Below are 23,062 nucleotides of genomic sequence, written 5' to 3' on the forward strand. Positions count from 1 at the left end.
GAAAGGGCTGAGCCTCATGCTTCTGGAGGAGCCTGGAGTTGTTATGTGTTAATGCTGGACCTCAAGGCCCTGGTCGCAATATGGAAGCAGCTCTCCTTAGGGCGAGTCCCTTTGGTGCTGTTTGTGTGATGAAAATCCTCTTTGAAGTCTAATTAGAGCCAACACTCATTGAGCGCTCGCTGTACCACCACAGTAAGCCCTCTCCATAGTCATCTGCTCAGTCATCGCAAAAATTACGTGAAGGTCCTGTTGTTACCAACCCCATTTTACTGTGGAGGAGACTGAGGCACAGAGACGGGAAGTGACCAGGCCAAGGTCCCCCAGCTGAAAAGTGGAGGAGTCAGCGTTTGAAGCCAGCCAGTCTATCCCTAGCCCACGCTCTCAATTCTCCATACTAACATCATTGGGGCACGCTAAAACAATACCCCAAACCAGCGTGTGTGAAAAATACATATCCCATTATTTAACAATATCCCTGATCCCTCCCCCAAGACTTCCATTAAGAAATGAAAATGTTGCGTCAACGCTGCTTTATTTTTTATACAACTGAATATTCTAGTGAGCACAGAGTGAGAGAATCATCTTTAAATATTGTTCACAGAAAAATTTGACATTTGTTCAAAATAATTGCTCCGTTGCCCCATCTGATCCAGCTTTCCTTTGCCACTGAATTCTGAAAAAGAGAAGACAAATGTACAGCTCAGATCAAATTGTTCTCAGAATCGAGACGAGGCCCATGGGCATGTTATTATATAACATATTTTAAAATTATGCCTCAATTTGACGTGTCATAAATGCCCGTAATGGGTACTTATTTGTCTTCGCTGTAACTAATTAGGCCATTAGGTCTGCGTGAGTGCTGTGGCCTCCGGGAGCCTCTTCGCCTTGTTTTCTCCTGAGTGGCTCTGTTTCCCAGCATCTGGACCGCTTTCTCAGGCACCTTGGCCTGCCTGGGCCCTGGGCGCTGCCAGCAGGTCAGGGTCCGGCTCCAGGAGGGGGGCTGTGACGCAGGACAGCAGCCTCCTGTCCCTGGGCCTGGTCATCACGGGAGACAGAGGAGGCCCGGAGCTGCCCCGGTGCATGGACTTCTGCTTCCACGGGCCCGAAGGCCAAGGAATCTCCCCAGATTCCAACTCTGGGTCTCAGAGCACCATTGAATGGAGGGGCTAGGCTTGCCTGGCCACACTCTGAAATGTTGCCACTGTTGGGAGCTCCCCACCCCAAGCATGCAGGGGCGTTTTCTTCCCTCCTCAGAAGGGTCAGGTGAGAAGTCCTGGGGACCAGCTGGGCTGCATGGAGCTCTCATCCCCTCAGCTGCTGAGACAGCACACCTGCAAACAGCCGGCACAGAAGCAAAGGCTGTGTTGTTTGCCTGGATAGCCTGCTTCTGCCAGGCTGCAGGGAGGGTCCCTGTGGTGCTGAGAACAGGAAAAGAAGGGGCAGGGGGTCCTCAGAGATTCCACATGGCCTCCGTTTCTTTGGATTATCACCTCTCTGGCTGCCTCTCCTGCCCCCTAGTCGGACACATGACACTGCTTGGAGGAGAAGAGCCACAATGAGCCTGACCTTGGACTATCCTACCCGGCATTATCTTCAATGCTTCTTCCATTCCTTGCCTGAAAAAAAAAAGGAGCAGCTTACAGATACTGAGACAAAACTACCTGGAACTTATTTCTTGGCTTCAGATTCTTTCTCTCCTGGGCCGTAAGGCCTTGTTCTCCTAACTGGGATGTCAGCAGCCTCCTTGGGGCTCTCCTGTCAAGTTCCAGCCCCATTCTAGTCTGTTGGTCCCCTGTGGCAGGGCTCCAGGACCCTTGCTGTTCCTATGCCCCATCACTGCCCCGACCCCACCGCTCCACCCCTTAGCCTCTGTTTAGTGGCAGGATGATCTTCAAACCATTTGTCACAGGACTTCTCACCCAAAGACATCATGGACACCCACTGTTTCTCAAAGCACTTTCCGAAGAACAACTAATCATGGTCATGCAAATTAAAATGGTGCACGTGGTGGGGTGGGAAGCAGTTCTGTGGTGAAAGTTTGAGAAACACATGATTAAGTCGTGTTAAACAGGTTGTTTCCTGCAAGACCTGCTGCTGTGCCCTGTAAACCTTCGAGAACGTTGGGTGCAGTGTTTTCCAATCTTGTTTGATCTCTATAGAGCATCTCTCAGCACCAAGGACCCACAGAAGGCAGTCTGAGGGGCACGAGTCCAGTAGTCTGATTTACACCTCTTTCCAAGGCAGACGCTGAGGACCTAGCAGGTGAAGCTTAGCTAGTGAGTGGCAGATCACAAACTTTTAGCTCTCTGACTCCGTGACCTTTGCAAGAGGCTCCAAGTCCTCTGGGAAGGAGCAGAGGATGGTACCTACACTGCTATTTCCAGTGTGCTTTGGGGCCAAGTATCCTGGACCTTTATGCTCAGGAACACGGACTACAACTCTGATTGGTCCCCATGTCTGTCCATCAGCAGAACTCCCGCCCCCCACCCCTGGGCTCCCAGAGCCCTAGTTCTCTCAGCCCAGGTCCTTCTGGATGCCCTTTCCTTTACAAGCATCAAGCTTCTAGGAGGAGACTTTGAGAGTCATCCCCTAAGCAAAGGGTGAGAGAGTCCTTACAATTATTCATCAGTTCGCCATAGGGCACTGGCTGGGCTCATTCTACAGGAAATCCATAATTGGGTGGCAGGGGGGAATCAGGGTTAAAAACAGAAAAGAGGAAATGTGTTATACCCTGAAAAGGAAGAATGCTCGTCCCAAGGTGGCAGCGTGATCCTGAAACATAAAAACACAAACCATCCTGCAACCACGTTGTGCCAAATGTTGTGCCAAATATCGTTAAGAGATGCCTATGGCAGCAGTTTTCACAATGAGGTCCCCACACCAAAAGCATCAACACCACCTGGGAACTTGTTAGAGACGCAAATTCTCAGGCCCCTACTGAATCTCCAGCTGGGGCCCAACCATCTGAATTTTCACAAGGTCCCCGGGTGTTTACGGTGCACAGTCCACCTGGAGATGCACTGGTATACGGGCTTCATGCCACTTGCAGTATGTCTCCCCAAGTTTGTACAACTGGCCTGTGCACCCCCGAGCCAGAGAAAGCAAATCCTCAGGAGCAGATGGCCCCAGGCGGCTCATTTGTGAGACTGGAGATGAATTTAAACAGCCAGAGGCCGTGCCCCATGATTCCTTTCTGCCTCAGGATAAGCCCAGGGAAACCCAAATTAAATGCTCAGCCTCAGAGAAGATCTCAGGAGCATATCATGAGACAGTTCTTTCCAGAAGTGATCTAAAGGGGCTGCAAGGCGGCCCAGCTGCATGCCCTTCCCTGTCCTTCTCGAATCTATCTTTCTTTGGGGGTTGTGTTCTCCACGGGGTTTACATACCTTCCTGGTAAAGTCCACTGCCGCAGCCCCCGAGTCCTGGGAGGGAATGAGGCACAGGTTAATATAACGGGAACCATGTCCCCAAGGCTCACAGTTGTTCTGTGTGATCCTGCACCTCCCTGGTTCTGTTCCAAGGTAGCCAGAAGTTAAGTGCAAAAGAGCAGCTCATGGGAAGGGCTAACCATGTAGCCAGTAATAATTTCCTGCCTGGGCAGGCTAGCGTGTTTTCTTGATTGAGATACCATTTGTATCCAGGACAATGTTAAGTTTGCTCACTCTTCCCAACGCCCTCAACTTGAAATTATTCCCCGGTTTTGGCAAGTGTTCCAGCATACGCCATTTCAGCTTCTTCAGATTGTCTTTGCCTGTGGGTCTGGCCTAACAATGGAGTCAAACTCAACCTGGAAGGCTGCGGGGAGCAATGGATCAGACATACTACTGCCCATGCTTACGATGACCAAGAGATTGTCCAGGAACTGAGCAGTTTCCTGGTGGTCTTGGCATTTTCAGAGCAAAAACTAGGAAAATCCTGGGCAAACTGGGATGAGATGGTCATCCTACTTTGGCTCAGTGTCCAAAAAAATTTCTTTTTCTGCTACCATGCAACAAAACTTTGATTGACATTTTAACAGATTCAGCTATTACTGAAACTAGTAATTTATAAACTTAAAAAAAAATTTATAAAGCAACAAAGCTCTGAGATATAGACAAAAGGTCAGATGGGGCAATGGGAAGCAGAGAATATCACCAAGGCAAATGTTCATGTCAAGAGGCAGAGGAAGGGCCAGGGAAAGTCAAAAAACAACACAAAAACCAAAATGAAACATGTAGCTGAAGAGAGCAAAAGAGAGGATGTCACTACCTTGAGCCACAGGCCCTCCCTCAGCCCTGCAGCCACCATGCGGGGTTACAGTGGAGAGATTGAGGCGCGGGAAGGTTAAAGGACTTGTGCAAGGTCAAAGGGCCAGAGCTCCCTCCCAAGGCGGAGACTTAGAGTCAAGGAGAGAATGCAAGCGAGCCCCAAGGCAATGACACGCATTTACCATGGTTACATGAGCTTTTAGTGGCACAAAAATATGGTGGAAGAAAAAAGCACATACGCGCTGCAGGAATCTTTTCATCCTTCTATCGGCGAGCTTTGCAGCCAGACGCATTAAAGGGTGCACGGGAGGAAACTGCAACAGAGAGGCGCCATGAGGTCAGACACAGCACTGGGACACAGCCCAGGGCTATGCACAGTCCTCTCCACTCACTCCCTTACAAATGGGTTTAATTTTCAGAGCAAAATACATTTCTGAGCCTAAGCTTGAAGTTTTATGTTTTCAATAAAGAATCGCTTGCTTGATAGCAGGTTTCAATTCCAACACAACACTTAAAAATATTCCCTTAGAGTAAATCAGACTTTTATCTGGATGAACCCCAAGCATGCCATCCTTCTGGTGTGGAGTGCATTGTCCCAAAGAAGCATCTCCAGGCAGATCCTTTCTCGCAGGTGTGCTCTCCTCACCTGACGGGTGAGGTGGAAGGGCAGCATCCATAAGCTTCTCCCTGGTGCATTTCATTTCCCTGTTCTTGTCTGTGATTGCCCGCACGCACACAGACGTACACACCTGTATCTTATCTAGTCTTTCTGACTCCTCCCTGAGTACTCTGACTCAGAGTAAAGGGTAATTTGTGTCACAGACAGAGCTTAGCTTTCCCCTTCCATTGTCCTTGCTCCCTTTGCAGCGCCCATGGCCCTTCTTGACAATATCCTCGTCCTTACCTGATCCCCATTCCTAGACCTATACCACTGATGAGTCTTTGCCTCTTAAGGAAAAACTATTTTGCTGAGTCTATGTTCTTTTAAGGATCTTCCTGAAGACTTGGAAAGCCTTGATTGCATAAATAAGTGACTTTCTAATGGAAGAATTTCAGTTGCTGGGACTGGGCACCTGAATTAAAAATCATATTCCATGACCTTCCCAATATTCCTCAAATCATACCCTGCGGAAAGTGTCTTATACGACCTGCTCCCAAGGGTGACTCAAGTTTATAATAAGAAAGTTAGAGGCGATGCCTCTCATTCCCATCGCACGTCCACAGCATGGCAGTTACGGAAGGTGCACACCCCTGACCACTATGGAGGAAATGCTGCTTGACACTTTCCAAAATTTGAAAAACGGAAGGTGACATGGAACAACATAAACAGAGCTCACTATTTACCAGGTTCTTCTTGTACATCTCTTTAAGTGCATAATAAAAAGTTATTTCTTACTTATTTTTTAAGATGAGCTCAGTTAGCCTCAGCATTCTGGCTTTTTTTTTTTTTAAAGATTGGCCCTGATCTAACACCTGTTGCCAATCTTCCCCGCTTTTATTTTTCTTCTCCCCCAACCCCCACCCCCAGTACATAGTTGTATAATCTAGTCGTAGGTCATTCTGGTTGTGCTATGTGGGACGCCGCCTCAGCATGGCTTGTTGAGTGGTGCCATGTCCACACCCAGGATCTGAACACATGGAACCCTGGGCCACTGAAGCGGAGTGCATGAACTTAACCACTCAGCCACAGGGCCGGCTCCAAAAAGTTATTTCTTATTTTTTTTCTATAATTTATTCTCTAACTTTTCAGGTCTGTCAGCCTCCCAGCACCCCCACCCTGCAGCCCGGGAATGAGCACTGACGAAGCCATTAGCCAGTGTCTGGAGGCCCTGCTGTTCTGCTATCTGCACATATTAATTAGGAAGGGATAAAAGGCATGCGGAGGGGAGTGACTTTACAGAAAGATGATTACGATAAAATACTGACCCCAGTTTTAACTGGATGTGTCGGCTCCTGAGTTCTGGAGTAGTGAAATAAAAACTATAGGAGAAAAGGAAGTTGATTTTAGTACTAAGTGTCACTTGCTGCGAGCGTGGAAGTCGCATGCTTTAGTTACTGGGCTGGGCGGCACTCACCCTTTTGCGTACATCTTGATCATCCTGGAAAGAGAATTGTGAGAAAAGCTACATGGAACCTTAGTGAGGCAGGCAACTGACAAGGTTTCAGTGTAAGTCACACCAGGGACCTTACCAGATTTACCTGAATATTATGAAATAAATTGCCAATCTAAAAAGAAATCCATACACAAACTGAATAAGACTATAGTCAATGCAGTGCCCAATAAAAAAAGAAAGTTGCCAGCAATACATCATTATTTTAAAACTTAATCTCACTTCACCTTTTTGATCTTCAGGAGAGAAACGTGCTCTACGATTCAGCAAAGCAACACCCCAATCAATTCACAGATAACTATCCAACTCTGAGGTGGAATAAAATAATGATTGCAATTTTTAATTTGCTGCTGGGTATACCCTAGAATTCAGTTTTTTTAGAGGTGGTTCAAATTGACCAAACTTTTTTCCCCAAAAAAGTCTCCACACGAATCCTCACTCTCCTTGCAGAAAGCCCCGCTCTTCCTTTCCGCATCCTTGTCAGAGCACCGCCGTGCCCTCGTTTGCGTGGATGACAGCCCAGGAAGAGCTGCACAGGCTCTGAAGAAGGCATCTCAGAAAACAACGGCACAGGTTTCCATGGCTGTATGTTATATCAAATTGCCGGAGATGATTACTGTGAATGATCTTTTAAATATGCTGCTCTGGCTACATTGATCAGCCGCACCTCATTCACATTTAAACATTCTCGAAGCAGCTCAGACTTCAATCAAGACAGAAAATGAAAGTTGTTAATAACACTGCTAATTTTGTTGCTGTGAATACAATTACATCTTCCCGCATAGTTTGTGGATAGCTTCTGCGGTGAAAGCAGCCAATGCACATATATGCACACACACACGTATGGGCACACACACACAGATACACACTAGAATTAACCAACGTTACTAATAGCAGAGGCTCTGCAGAAATTAACTATTTCCTTATGATCACCGCTTCTAAATCTGCAGAAAGTATTTACCCTTTTTACAGCTCCTGGTCTCCTTGTCAGCATCTGTTCACAGTGTAGTGAGAGTGTGTGTGTGTGTGTGTTTTGGACACTTATTGAGCAGACAATTGTTTTTTGTACCATGTTCATCAACTTTATATCACTACTTTTTAGGCCAAAAAATACCAAGGAATTTGAAGATGCTTTTTCAGGTGCTAAACATCACTCTCAACATTTCATATGGACTTTCCTTGCTTTTTTCTTTTTAGAGAAAAAGCATATTTTAAATTTTACTTATCTATCTTGTTTATTATTTATTTCTCCAACTAGAATATAAGTTCTATGAGAGCAGGTGGTTCACTGCTGTATCTCTAGCTTCTGGCACATGGATGCTCTCAATAAATATCTTTTTTCACATGGATGAATAATAGGGTTGTGTTCATAAGAATCTATTGCCCTTTTTCCCATCTAAACTTCTTCTGATCCCACATCAAGACCAGAAACACAAAACACCAAGAGTTTCTGCAGGTGCCATTATTTGCAGAACGTGACTGCTTTCTGAGCTGCCTCAAGATGAAAGTCCTCTGGAGACAGAGAGCTGGACTCCTCTGGAGACCAGAACTGCAAGTGGACTTAGAGCCCAGATCACTCATCCATACACCGGATAACTGAGGGACCCAAAGCCCCAAGAGAGGAAGTGACATGCCGGAGGTCACATATGAAGGCAGCAGCAAGACCAGGAGGAGCCACAGTCTCTCTATTAATAGCTTTACAATATTGGTAATTTTGTTCACTGAGCAACTCCTTAGCCTTCTGCAACTGGAAACAATGAACAGGATCAGTTTGGGAAAATGGAGAAGGTGGAGGGAAATTCATGTGAGGGATGGGGAAGCCCCTCCAGAGTGGGGTGAGGAGGCAGTGGTAAGGAGATGGAGAACTCTGAGTTCTTGTCCTGAATTTTTGCTCCAGGTACCAAGGCTATAAAGATTAGTTGTAAAGATGAGAGATGACAATTGCTTTCAAACACATGCATAATTGTAAACTGAAAATAAGAAGAAATAGGCTGATATGTTTATGAAGTTTAAGAGAGAAAGTGATGTTTGAGTCTTGAAAGGTGAAAATTAGTTGCATCAAGAGACAATGGAAACAGCTTGCACTTAAGTGCTGTTATTTACCATGTTCTAGACACTGTTGAAAACACTTCACAAATATTAAAGGAACCAATCCTCACAATAACATTATGAGGCTAGTACCACCACTATTCCCTATTAGAGATGGGGAAACTGAGACATAGAGACATTAAGAAACTTTCCAAGGTTAGGTAGATCTGAGTTTCGAACCAATTAGTTTTAGAGTCTGTGCTGTTAACCACAGCCTGTGAAGGAGGTAAAGGCATTTTTGACTAAGGAAAAGCCTGTGGGTATAGTGCCTGCTGCGTTTGGGGAATAGTAGAAGTTCAATGTGGCTGGAGCATGGTGTGCTGCGGGGTGAGGCAGGGGAAGGAGGAAGAGATGTGACTCAAGGTGAAAACATACAGTCTATGATAAGAATCATGGACTCTACTCTGATACCATCCCCTTGCACTTTTGATTGAATCAACATCTACTCTGCATCCATTGAAATATTTCTGTTGTGGTTGCTATAATTACGATTAGGTCCTTTACGTGAGATCTATTGTGTTGGAGAATTGTTATATCATGGTATATGAGTTTGTAATGTATGTTATGATACGTCATAACATATACAGTTGATGTAATTATATATGTATATATAATTATGATAATTTTAGGAATACATATGAACTACAATATTTTATGGTAATTTATATTTAAGAGTTTCACTTATTTCTTAAAACTATACTCTTACACACACACTTATACATACACACGCCTGTAGGTAGCAAAAGAGCATGCTTATTACAAACATCAACTATGGCGTAAACGTGTGCATTGTTATAACCAGAAGAATTATCATAGGAATGTTTTTTTTTTTACCTTAGATTGCCCAGAAAGAGTTGTCCAATATGGCAGCCGCTAAAAAAATGAAGGAAATGAATCAAAGATAAGTATAAATTCTTAGTCAACAGAATTCTATTACAACACAAATAGAATTCTAAAATTGTCCCGTTTATGAACCTTGCATTATCTTCTCACACAATGGCAGTGAATTTCAACACAACTCCCAGGATGCCTTAAATGAGGCCATGAAAGTGGCAACAGTGAGTTCCTGCTGCAGCCAAGAATCTTATCTTAAAATAGTTTTAACATTATCCACATGATATTTTCAAGACCAAGACTAAATAAAAGTCTCACATTACCGAACAACAGCATACCTTAAGCCACACAATATCCAAGCCATCCGGAGGATCAGCTAAGGGTCGGGGAAATCCTATTGTGAGAAATCATAAAAATATCAATTAGGAGAAAAGAGGTCATAGCATTGCCTTTTAAATCTTTACCATGAAAAACATACAGAGATTCTATTCATACAATGTTGTTAAAAGAGTTTACAAGGAAAACAAACTTCTACCTACCGCTAGCAAACCTGAGATTTGTACTAACATTAATTTAGAATGGCATGTTTTTTTATTTACCAGGAGATAACAATACAAGAGTTATCAACTCAGGAAAGAGGGAAAAAATACCTAGGTAAAAACTTGATTTGTATTTTGAAGGGATGGAACATCAGGAAATGGTGTCCAACAAAGTACGTGCATCAGAATCACCCTCAGAACTTTTACAAAATATGGATTCTTGTCTCTCTGCTTCATCAGACTCTTCAGGGGGAGGGCTGTGGGGAAGGTTGCTACCAGCATGCAGCTGGATGCTGCGCCGGTCAACTTGTGTCTGACCTAAATGAAGTCTTTACCTCATTTGCATATGAGAGAACACTTGGAGGAGTAGCTAAGACTGCAGTTGAAAGAATCAGTCGGATAGGGCAGAACTAACAAGACGAAACTAAATGGGATGAATATAAAACGAAAGATTTTTAAAATGTGGGACATGGAATATCTGGCATATATATACATATATATAGTGAGTGATATTTTGCTCCCTGCAATCTTCTATGAGCCAAGAAAAAGCTAACGTAATCTTGTCTTGTATTCAAATAACAGGGTCCAAACATTGAAAGGTAATAACGCCATTTAAAATGATAAGATATGTGGTAAAGTTAGAGGAACCAAGCACAGTTTTCATTGGCAAAGAGAAATATTACGAAGTGTATGTTAACTGCCTTCAAATATTTTGAGAACTTTTGTAAGAGATATTAATCTTATATCCCCAAAGGGCAGAGCTAGGGCTATCGGATAGAAGTTGCATGTGATCAGGTTTCAGCTTAGTGTAAACAAGTTTTTGATGATTTGAGCCATTCAAAAAATGCAAAGTAATTTAAACCAATCCTTTTAAGAGGTTCTATATTAACAGTACCTTCAGAAAGACCATCAGGGGCCTACCCTCAGAGAACATAAAATCAAACAGGAAAAAGAGAGAGATGGATACAAATATATAGACAGATAAGCAAAAGGTAATAACAAGTTTCCAAAAGTGTAATATAAACAAGATTCTATTGAGGCCCAGAGGAGGCATCTACAGGCTGTCTTAGTCTGGTAGTGAGTTGCATGTCACTGAAAGTAATCAAATAGGGAAATCACAGAGGGGATCCCTGCTCTCCGTGAGAGGTTCAAGTAGATGACTAGATGGTCTCCACAGTTCTTTGCAATACCTAGGTTTTGTGATCACACTGCAGGGTGGCAAAAGAAGTATCCCGCTTGAAATATATTTTCTGTTTGAATATAGTTTCTACTCCCCTAAATCAAAATTCTAATGGAAAAATCTAAAATTTTAAAATAATCCGTGTTTCCAAACGTAGCTATTCGGGCACCACATCCTTCCCTGCATCATATGGCACGTTAGCTGGTGAAGGGAAGCAGATTCTGGCTGCTAACCCCATGACTCACCCCTGATTCCCTGTAAACGCCTGGTTCTCGGACATTGGCCAAGCGACGTCCGCGTCCGGTCAGCACCTCGGACAGCGCCGCAGCCCTGGAAGACTCGGTGCCTCTGCTGCGCAGTCTGAGATCCTGCCTCCCAGGAGCCCCAGAGAAAAAACCCTCAGGAGCCGCCCCTCTCCAACTGTCCCTCACTCCTCAGTCTTTGGGTCTGTAAACTAAATTTTATAGTCCTTGTTCTCATCTCTTCAGAACTCCAGAAGAACAAATGTTTAATTTGGAGTCATTCCCGAACTCATATTCCTCACAGTTTCAGCGTGGCATCCTCTGGACAGTCCTAGGGCAGGAGCTGTTTAAAGACAGTTGCATGGGGGATGTCCCCTCCTCTGATAAAAGGCTGCGGCACCCGGCTCTGTCCACTATCTCTTAAAGGTTGGAGACAGATGAGAGGGTGGAAATGGGGTAAGTGAGGGAATAACATTTGCCTGCCCCTGAACCACCCTGAAGGATCGAGGGCTGTCTCAGTCCTTCTTAGAGCTCAGACCAGCTGGGGTCTGATGAAGAGGTCCCCTTACCTGAAGAGGGGATCTGTAACATGCAGAAGCAATAGATGGCCAGGGTGGAAGAGAAGAGGGAAAGAAGATGTTTCATCTTCAAAGTCCGCTTTCTCTTTACTGGCCACAGATGAGTGCTGCCAGGACAGGAATACAGCATTTTTCCAAGTTCCGCAGGTGGAGGCAACTCTCCTCCCTGCATCTGATCGGCCCAGTCCAGAAGGGACCTTTATGTGCAACGCCCCGGAGCCCATTGGCGGAGTACCAATCAGCTTTGCACAGGAGGACCCTGCTTTTCTCATAAATGTCATGCTGGGCCTTTATTTGTAGAATAATATTCTCCTAGTGTAGGCATTGTAGACAATCATCTTTTTCAACCTAGCAATAAAAATAAAAAGCAGAGAGTCATAATTGTTATTCCCTAGTGGTGTGAGAAACATTTTGAACTCAAGAAAAGCTTTTTTCCTTTTTTAAATCAAAGAACTGGACATATGTCTATAAACTCTTGCATGATGAAGTCTTATTTCCAAAGAGGTTATTTTCCATTTTAACAAAGGATGTTCTGCAGTCGTTCGTGCATCTGAGAACAAAATTTGGAGTCCTGGATATAAGATCAAATGAAACTTAAAAGTTCAATTAAGGTTTTGTTTGTTTTAAAAAAATAAATCATGGTTGGAAATTAGACTCTTAAAGCTTTCTCCAGATTTATTTATATCAACAAGTTAAATATTTCAATTAAATCAGTATTCAAGAAAACATAATGTTTAATAATAATAATAATGGCAATAATAAAATGACTCCATCTACTCAGCTCTTATCTGTTTTAGGCATTTCACATAGGTTATTTCATGTAATTCTCATGGAAAACCCAAAAGAAATGTATTATTATCTTAATTTTATGAATGGGAGAATTGAGGCTGGGAGAGATTAAGGAACTTGTCCAAGGTCACCAAGCCATCAAGGATGCAGAGCAGGAATTTGGACCCAAGGGTATCTGAGCCCAGTCATGTCTTTAAGAGTGTGAAATTTTAGCTGATAAGTCATTTTTTTCTTAAAAGAGCCTCCTTGAGCTTGGATATGGGATAGAAAGAAGGAGAAAGAATGAAGTCAGCTATTTCTTGCAAAAGTGGAAATATATTTTTCGTAAGTGAAACATATCCTTCCATTCTTTTCATTATGTTTATTTTTGATCTTGCTCTTTTAAGGACTAGCAGGTAACTAACAGCTGTTGGATGCTTACAAGGTGCCTCAGACATGTTAACACTTTACCTAAGTTGTCTTATATAATTTTTTAAATGAGTGAACTTTTTAAGAATAATTTTGGGTAGGAGTTGCTCAAAATGGACTGTTTATTCATGACTTAAAAGGTGGCATTTTGCTAAAAAATTTCTAATTCATAACAGAGTGGGAATTATGAACTAGTTTTAGCCATAATATTTTGCTTACTTCCTTGAGCCAGCAAGAAATAGAGACTTCTATTTGCTACAGTATTTATCACTTTGGTTCGTGAGAATAACCCAAGGTCTTTAAACATCAGCAGAGATTATGTCTTTGTTTTAAAATACACCCACTACCTAACAGCAAGTCTTTACTGAATGAGAGGAAAAAATGAACGAATGCTTTTTGAACACAAACCATTTATCTATATGGTATTAAACACAACTACTAATGGACATTTTAGACACAACACACACATAATAGCAAAGGTTTGTGGCAGTTCTGTTAAGTGACAATCAGCAAGTACTTTTTGAACATCTGGTCTGTGTCTACCACAAACAAATCTATGATAACTCTGATTGGTATCAAATTTATTTCACGTTTCCTTTGCATCTTTTTTCCTTTGCACATTATTTCTCAGATATTCAGGATAAAAAATAAAAATATTATTTTTAATGCTAATTTAGAAATAGGAAAAAGGAAAAAAAAGAAAAAGTCTGCATTTAACAACTTTATTGTGGACTGAATTGTGTGCTCCCCGAATTCATTTGTCAAAGCTCTGAGCCCCAACCTGACAGTATCTAGAGTCAGGGCCTTTCAGGAGATAATCAGGGTTAAATGAGGCATAAAGTTGGGGCCCTAACCCAATAGGACAGGTGTTCTTATAAGAGGAGGAAGAGACACCAGCAAGCCCTCTCTCTCTGCACACGCACAGAGAAAAGGCCACATGAGGACAAGGGAGAAGGCACTGCCCGAAATCTCAAGAGAGAATTCTCACCAGAAACCAGTCTCACTTTCACCTTCATCTTGGACTTCCAGACTCCAAACCGTGAGAAAATAATTTTGTTGATGTTTAAGCTACCTGGTCTGTGGTCTTTTGTTATGGCAGCTGGAGCAGACTAATAAAAACACAGAGTTTTTTTTAGCCAATTCAATTAAAAAAATCAAAATAAAATAATGAAATGAAAAGTAAAATTTGTAAACTCTCATTATTTCAAATGATATGATTATCTACCCAAAGGAATCAAATTATTAGCATGAATAAGAGTTTACCAAAATGGACAGATTTAAAGAAAACTATTTTTAAATGTATTAGAAAATGTAAATAGCTTTAACACTATGAAATACTGAGTACTAAACCAAAGAACAAACGTGCAATGTATTAAAAAAGAAAACTACACCACTTTACTGAGGGACATACAGGAATATGTGAGTAAATGAAAAGGCAAATCATGATCCTTGACAAGCAGATTCAGGGTTGCTAAAGGTTCAACTGCAGGCAAATTAATCTATAAAGTCAGCACAATGCTTATTAAAATTGCAAAATGACTTTTCAAGGAATTTTAAAACTGATTCTGATATTAATTTGGGACAGAAAATATTCAAGAATATTCATGAAATTTTTGAAAAAAAGAATGAAACTTTGCCAGTGTCAAAATGTACTACAGAGCGGCCAGCCAGGTGGCACAGTGGTTAAGTTTGCATGTTCCGCTTCAACGGCCTGGGGTTTGCTGGTTCAGATCCCGGATGCGGACATGGCACCGCTTGGCAAGCCATGCTGTGGTGGGCATCCCACATATAAAGTAGAGGAAGATGGGCATGGATGTTAGCTCAGAGCCAGTCTTCCTCAGCAAAAAGAGGAGGATTGGCAGCAGATGTTAGCTCAGTGCTAATCTTCCTCAAAAAAAAAAAAAAAGAAAGAAAGAATAGACCCTTCTAACTGCTGGGGAGAGAAATCTCAGCTAGTTAAGAAGACAATGTACCCCTCTTTCCCTAACAGAAACAAACAAAACAAATGGAAAACACAAAGAAATGTTCTTCTCCATCATTGGCTATGCTGGTCAATATTCTTTCTAATGCAGGTGTCATAAAACCTCTGAATTTCAGAGATTATTGCTATGGCTTGCGGACATAACTGTAGCTTCCATGAAAGTGGTGATCCTCACTGGTCTTGCTTATAAACGTGTGGCTCTGGTAATGTTCTGTTTTGAGATCTGTTTTCTGAAAGGCATACATATTTCTGAGTCTTCTAAGGCAGAAGAGGGTTATGAACACTTCTCTCATCTTCCATTTGTGCAAAGGTAAAATAATAATAATAAACTAAACCCTACGATTCTTTTGTTATCTTGTTTAAACAAAGAGTTTGAAAGAACAACTCAAGTAAATTAACAGGAATATATGCTTGAGAAGCCAGGTGGGTAATGAAAAAAACGGCAAAATGGCAAAGCTAAGAGTTAAGATTAGTATGGTAATGGGGACACCCTGCATAACTGTGGACCATTCTTCACAGTTTTTCTCAGCCCCAGGGCAGGAAAGGAAGGTTCTAGAAGCTCAAGGAGCTGTGGAGGGGGCTCTGGAACTGAAGCCAAAGGACTAAAGAGACCTTTTTCTAAGCAGACCTTTGACAGAGATTCAGGCTGCCACTGAGAGTCATTTCCCAGGCACGACTGAGCAGAACCAGCTCCCAGGGGAGGCCCTGCCTCTCTGGCTGTCTTTGGGAGCAAGGTGTCTGGCACACGGAACTGCATTATCTTTGTTTGCAGAGACAAGCTGCCTATCCACCTCAGTGGGATGTCGTTTTTGAGTCACTTTCCCAATAGTGATGATAGAGTCACAGGGACCCAGCTGTTCTCTCTGACCAGAACCTTCTCAGGGCCGAGTATGTTCGTACTTCTGTGAGATGCTGGATGGATTTTGCGGAGTTATGGGAGGCTGGAAGTGGAGAGGAGTTAAACATCCCCTGTGGAAACAGAGATCCGATCATTAGTTTCATAGGGACCACACGCTACCGTGGTTTATAACTTCCGAGACGTGGATCCCTCTGAGTATGTGAGGAAAGCCATGGACCCTCAGCTCTGAAAAGCACACAGGCACATCTGGAGCCGTTGTTCAGGCCATTTCAGGGGTTCAGGCCCCTGGTTCTTTCCACAGTCCTTTTTCATGAACCCCCACCACAAACAACCGCCCACCCTTAGGAGAGGGTTCCTCTGAGTGTAGTCCCCAGACCACAGGCTCCAGAAACACCTGGGCTGCACGGGTTCGCAGGTCTGTTTCAGATTGAATCAGGATGGCTGGCCGTGGTGCACAGTAACATGTGCTAAACAAGCTCCCCCAGGGGATTCTGCAGCAACCTGAGTTTGAGAACTCCTGCCTACGGGTTCAGGAACCCCAGGGTGAGAATCTCAGTTCAAGCAGAGCTAAGCAATTTCTCTTGTTTACGTGACAGCTCATTCTCAGCCCATTTTGGGTTCTTTCTGCCTACTGTCTCTAGCCAGCATGATTCTGGGCTCCTCTTGCCATCACCTTAGAGATGCTCAGGACATGAAAAAGTATTTGTCTATTGGTTCTGGAAAAACACTTACAAAGATAACTCTTATGCCCTGAATAAATAAGTAATAGAGGACTCTCCAGAAACCGTGTGGAATGTCTTGAGGGGTCTGTGCCACAGCCCGGCTCCATCACAGCTGCTGGCATCCATGTGATCTGTACACAGCCATCTGTATGTGTAAAAATATCATTTGCATACTCGCCTAAGCAGCCCTGGTGGATGGGAAGTTTTGATGACTAAAATTTGTCATTTAGAGAAGCAGTATGCAAACAACACCCAAGTATTGCTGGCATCCCGGCCTTTCCATTTTATGACCCACTATGAATAATTCTCACAGTGCTTCATATCCCTATTAGTCAGATGTCACAAGCTCATTTTTTTTTTTCATCCTGCGGCCATACTTTAATACCGTGTGGCAATGTTCTTCCTCAGGATTCTGTTTTTATTATGCATCATGACACCATAGGAGCATGCTTCCCAGAAGGCACTGAGGCACACACATTGCCCACTACTGAGGAAGCAATCAGTTCACAGGAAATAAAACTGGACTGTAACTACACATTTATTCCTCCACCTCTCGTGTTAGTAATTCTCTTTTTGGAGAGTTTGCTCACTAATTCATGGACTAACTCGGTTTCCTACCGTGAAAAGGCTACAGAATTCTTGCATTTATAATTACCCAGCTATAATTTCTGACACCACCATATTTATCAGAAGGCACGAATCCAAGCGTAAGCCCATGTCAAACCATTAAGCATCTGTATAAAAAGACTCTGGGCTATGTTATGAATCTTTAAAAACTGGAATGTGTCATCAAAGGGAAAATAGGGATTTGTTTTTCTTTCACTTCGGTTCTGAAGTTCTGGCATGGGACATTTGGAATCCACAAGCCAAAATCAAGATGGCCGACACTTGAAGCTGTCTGTTTTACATGGATGATTACATTAGTTATTGTATTCAGAGATCCCTTGGCCTTTAGGGGTCTTTGGCGTGGGAAATGTTACCAATCATGGGGAAAGACTGGTCAATAAATGGGGCTGGGACAATTGTGTTGTCTCATGGCACCGAAACCTCAAGGAGGCCCAATTAGAAATGAAATGGAAGGTACGCGCTGGACCGATATTTTTATGACATCACAGGGTCATCCTTAAGTGTTGAAACTCCCCCCCACCCTCTCAACCTCCAAGATGAAGAAGAGGCGGGTTGTCTTGATTCTGCAGCCTCGGGCACTTTTCCTCCCCACAAGGCTGCTGAGACTGCCAAATACTCAGATACAGTTCCTCAATAACAAAGGGCATTTTGGTGAGCTGTTTCCTCCAGTGAGTGCCCTTAACTTCCTGTGATCCTTTGCCCTGGTCTTGACTGGCTCACTAGCAAACAACAGAGAAAGTAACCCAGGCTAAGTGGGGTCACCATCCTCACCAGTCCTCATTTCCATGCCAGCACTTGTGGTCTGGCCTAGCTCAGCTTTCCAAGAAAAAATTAGATGAGAAAAAAATTAGATTTATGCTCCTTTACACCATATAAAAATAAACTACGTAGATTAAAAATAATCCAGGTAGATTAAATATCTAAATGTGAAATTCAAAATTTTAAAACTGGGTGGACCTTGAGGGTATCATGCTAAGCGAAATAATTCATACGGAGAAAGTCAATAGGTATGATGTCACTCATAAGTGGAAGATAAAAACAATCACAGCAACAAACACGTAGACACAGAATAGATTGGTGGTTACCAGAGGGGAGGGGGGGAAGGAGGAGGAAGAAAGGGGTACTGGGCAGACGTGTACAGTGATGGATGGTAATTAGTCTTTGGGTGATGAACATGATGTAGTCTACGCAGAAATCAAAATATAACAATGTAGACCTGAAATTTATATAATGCTGTAACCGATGTTACCTCAATAAAAAAAAGAAAATGCTAAATGCTATGAAGAAAAAAACTTTTAAAACAATTGGAAGGAAGTATGAATAATATATCATTATTTGGGGGAAAGATGATTTTTTTATAAAGACATTAGAGAAAATATTGATATGTATTATTATAAAAATGATAAACCTCTATATGATAAAATAGGCTATGAACTAAGTTTAAAGACAAGCCGTAGTCAGAGAGAACATATTTATAACAGAAGAGGCAAGAAATTTATATCCAAATATAAATTAATGTATGCTGTGAATTAATAATTGTTAACAATTATACAGAGCTTACTATGTGCTGGGCACAGTTTTAAATATACATGAAGGCGCTTTATCCTAATAATCACCCTACAGTTATAAAGTGATCTTATTATACATTTTTCATTCTACAGATAAGGAAATTTAGACACAAAGAATTTAGATAACTTGTTCAATATTACACAGCTGGTAATGGCCTGAGCCAGGTCTCAGCAAAGGATATGAACAAGCAATTCAGAGAAGAAGAAATCTAATGACCAGTAGACCAGTGTTAGAGAAGTACAAATTAAAACAATTCAGTGCTATTTCACACACATCAGATTGGCAAAAATCAAAAAGTCTGACATTACTGAGTATGGCAAAGAAGTGGTGGGTGAGTAAATTAGTACAACTCCTTTGCAAACAATTTGGAAATATCTAGCAAAGCTCAAAATGTCCACACCCCATGCCTCAGCAACACTACGTGCAGGTATATACTCTAGAGAAATTCACATGTGCACAAGGAAACACGTGCAAGGATAGTCAGTGAAGTTCTGTTAGAGCAAAATGTTTGAAACAACATAAATGTCCATCACTGGGGGAATAGGTAAATAAATTGAGGTTTAGTCATACAGTGGAATCCTATACAGAAATTAATTAGATAAATGAATTCATTCTAAATGTGTCATTATAAGTGGATCTAAAAGATGTAAAACTTTAGAAAATAACAACTTTATTGCAGCAAAACACCACAGAAAATACTGTGGCCCCATCCCAACTCCTGCAAGCAAAGGCCGCTTGGGGAGCCTAGACTTTCTCCCTCTCCAGACCATAAGATGTCCAACTCTGCTGCCATGGTGATGTCAGAAAAGACTGAGTAGGGAGCCAGGACCTTCCTCTCCACTGGGTGGTAACAAACCCCTTGAATGGTGTCAGTGGAGATCGTGTGAGGAACCTGGAATTCCACCCCACTTGGCAGAAATTAGGCAAACCTCCCATTCCTCAGGGGAGTTGTGTCAGAAGTGGCCTAATTGGCAGTCAGGGCTTTCACCACCACCCCATCTTGCAGTATAAGGGGAGCCAAGTGGGGAGCAGTAACAAAGCACTCCTAACTCACCCAGCCAGGGAAGCATCAGTGAAGGACTAGCAGAGATCCAGAACTCCCGCACCCACCCAGCATAATGCAGAGGCACCCCCACTGGGATGTCAATGGAGGCCAAACAGTGAACCTGGACCTCTACTCCTGACCTGGAAGTACAGGTGGTGCTCCCACTTCCCCTACTAGAGCAATGTCACAGGAAGCCAGTTAAAATAAAAGGTTTGAAACGATCCAGAGACTTAAAACATAACACACAAAATGTCCAAGTTTCTATTGAAAATCATTCATCATGCCAAGAAACCAGGACGATCTCAACCGAATGAAAAGAAATCAATAGACACCAATACCAAGATGACAGAGGCGTTAGGATTATCATACGAAGATTCTAAAGCACCTATTATAAAAACGCTTCAACAAGCAATTACAAACACACTTGAAACAAATGAAAAAATAGAGAGTCTCATGAAAGACATAGAAAGTCTCAGCAAAGAAATAGAACATCTAAATAAGAATCAAATAGGAATTTTAGACCTGAAGAACACAATACCCAAAATTAAAAACTCAACAGGTGGGCTGGACAACAGAATGGAGAGGAGAAAGGAAAGAATCAGTCAACTAAAAGATAGAACAATAGAAACTACCCAATGTGAATGATAGAAAGAAAATAGACTGAAAAGAATGAGCAGAGTCTCGGGGGCCTGACACTATAACAAAATATCTAATGTATGTAAAGAACTCTGAAAACTCAACAACAACAAAAAGTCCAATTAGAAAATGGGTAAAAGACACAAAGAGTCGTTTCAATGAAGAGGGTGTACAGATGCCAATTAAACACATGAAAAGTGTTCCACATCATTAGTCAGGAAGGAAGAGAGGAACCTTGAGGGCTAGTGTGGTAGGTATAGTGTTAGGCTTTGTGGGGAATATATAGATGAATGAGACAAGGATCCTGCCCTCAGGGAAGTCACAGTCTTCTAGGGCAGAAAAAGTCTCAGACAAATATTATGTCAAGATAGAAAGAGGTAAGTGTCCGAACAGGGAGAAAATAATGTCCTTTGGGGTTTAGAGTTTCTATCCACCATTCATCAGAAAAGACAGTGTGTCATAACTGACATTGGACATGAAGAATGAGTAGGTTTGGGGCAAGAGGAAATGTGGAGGGAAGACATTTCAGGAGGAGAGAAGCAGGAGCAAGCCCCAGAGTTGGAGGACCGCAGAGGGCTGACGGGCTCGTGCAGTCAGGGTGACGAGGAGAATGAAAAGGAAAATGCTCGGCCAGGAAGGGAGGCTGGAAAGGTGGGGTGAGTCAGAGCCCGGAGGACTGGACAAATGCTAGTTAGAAATGCGCTCCTTGTGTCAAAGTTAGCATGTTCTAGTTTGGTTACATACAAAAAGCCCTTCCTTTGGTAAATTTATTCCACAGGAGCAAACTAAATGGACCTTGTATTCTTACCTGCCATTGTAAACTTAGAAGAGAAGTGCTAATCGCTGACCCTACTGCTCTCATGGCTGATAAAATGTGGAGACTGGAGCTAAGGGAGGAAAGCTAAGGACAACAGGAATGTCTATCTGTCTTCTCGAAAAATACGTGCTCCAGCAGATAATCCACCTATTGTAGATTCATTTGATTTCTAAGCTTCTCTTTTAAAATGCAAACACCCTCAGGAGTTTGGGATTGGAGAGATGGTGTGTTAAATAATTTATGGAGTAGGCTTTATCTGCTTTGATCAAATTTTTCTTTTTTTAAGTTTTATTTATTTATTTATTCATTTTGAGGAAGATTAGCCCTGAGCTAACATCTGCTGTCAATCCTCATCTTTTTGCTGAGGAAGATTGGCTCTGAGCTAGCATCTGTGCCCAGCTTCCTCTACTTTATATGTGGGACGCCTGCTACAGCATGGCTTGCCAAGCGGTGCCATGTCTGCACCTGGGATCCAAACCAGTGAACCCCAGGCCGAAACAGAACATGCGAACTTAACCACTGCGCCACCAGGCTGGCCCCTCAAATTTTTCTGTATTAGCCTGTTCCATTTTCAAGATTTTAGATAATCCATCAGATTAACAAGTAAGGAAAAGATTAGAGACATCTCTCTAAAGGGAGATGCTATCAACATGTTGCTTATGTCCATGGAACTTTCAATCACGTGACTTCAACGTGAATTTATTTCATAGGAATGCTACTCTGAGCACACAGACGGAATAGATCGTGTTCTGAAAGCTTAACGTAAACATTGAAAATCAACAAAGCCAGCTTCCCATCAAACATGCAAATAATTAGTTTCAAAATTGAATATGAGCGTATCTGATCTCCCAACCCCATTTTATGGAGAAGGGTGGTATTATATACAGAACAGTGCTTCTCAAACTTTAATGTGCATGCAAATTACTTGCCAATTTTGTTGAACTGTATATTCTGATCCAGGCGGTCTAGGTGGGATCCAAGATCCTATACTTCTAACAGCCCCCAGATGCTGATGCTGCTGGTGCATGGACCACACTGGAGTCCTGAAGACACAGGCTAGACTTTGGCACCATGCAGAACTGTCCAAATTCGAGCTAGACAACTTACTAGTTTTGCGGCTTTGGGAAAATCATTTAATCTTTCTGGGGCTCAGTTTTCCCATCTATAAAACAGAAATACGAATATTTATCTCTCAGAGTTAATGTGACGATTAGATATAATGTATTAAAAACCATCTGGCCCAGGCCTGACACATAGTGGGCACTCAACATGTGCTAACAGATAGTATTTAGGGTCAGTGGGCATCGTTATTACAAAACGGAATCTGCTTGCTATCTGTTTGCAGCTTTGTGGAGGAGAGAGTTGTAAGTTATTTTTTTAGTACATAGTTTAGAGAAACATTTTCATTGCTTCCTTTTGGAAGAAAAAGTCTCAAGGTATTCATTAGCTCTAGAAATATTGACAGGCCTTTATGGGCTATTCTTGGCATATATACACACACTTCTATCTATGGAATCTTAATATTTTATGTGTGTTAATAGTTGGCTTAACAGTAAGCAGCACACCCACAGGAAGGGCTATTTCAGAGAATAATCAATGAACATAAAACAACTTAAAAGTGATGATACAAAATTAGTCCTAACATTCACCCAATAATTTTGCAAGTCTAATCTTTCTCATCTTTACCCCATACGCACAAAGCAAGAACGAGCTAGTGCTGTTTTCTTATTATGCTGGAGAGGTTTAGGAAGCCATAGAGGACTGGACACTTGTCCTTGATCCTCAGTGGG

At 42.4% G+C, this 23,062-nt stretch overlaps 1 protein-coding gene across 1 annotated transcript; it reads right to left on the reverse strand.

Moving 5' to 3' along the window:
- Positions 1-525: 525 nt before the first annotated feature.
- Positions 526-11,977, reverse strand: NMS (neuromedin S). The gene is made up of 10 exons (XM_070573293.1): positions 11,811-11,977; positions 9,619-9,674; positions 9,281-9,319; positions 6,323-6,346; positions 6,174-6,227; positions 4,487-4,561; positions 3,387-3,422; positions 2,731-2,772; positions 1,567-1,616; positions 526-673 (listed from the first exon to the last, which is right to left on the reverse strand). Exons 1-9 carry the CDS (start codon positions 11,947-11,949, stop codon positions 1,578-1,580), a joined length of 504 nt encoding a protein of 167 aa, XP_070429394.1. The 5' UTR covers positions 11,950-11,977; the 3' UTR covers positions 526-673; positions 1,567-1,577.
- Between the last annotated feature and the right edge of the window lie 11,085 nt (positions 11,978-23,062).

The sequence above is a fragment of the Equus przewalskii genome, chromosome 14 (assembly GCF_037783145.1).
Source record: "Equus przewalskii isolate Varuska chromosome 14, EquPr2, whole genome shotgun sequence".
NCBI classification, from domain to species: Eukaryota; Metazoa; Chordata; class Mammalia; order Perissodactyla; family Equidae; genus Equus; species Equus przewalskii.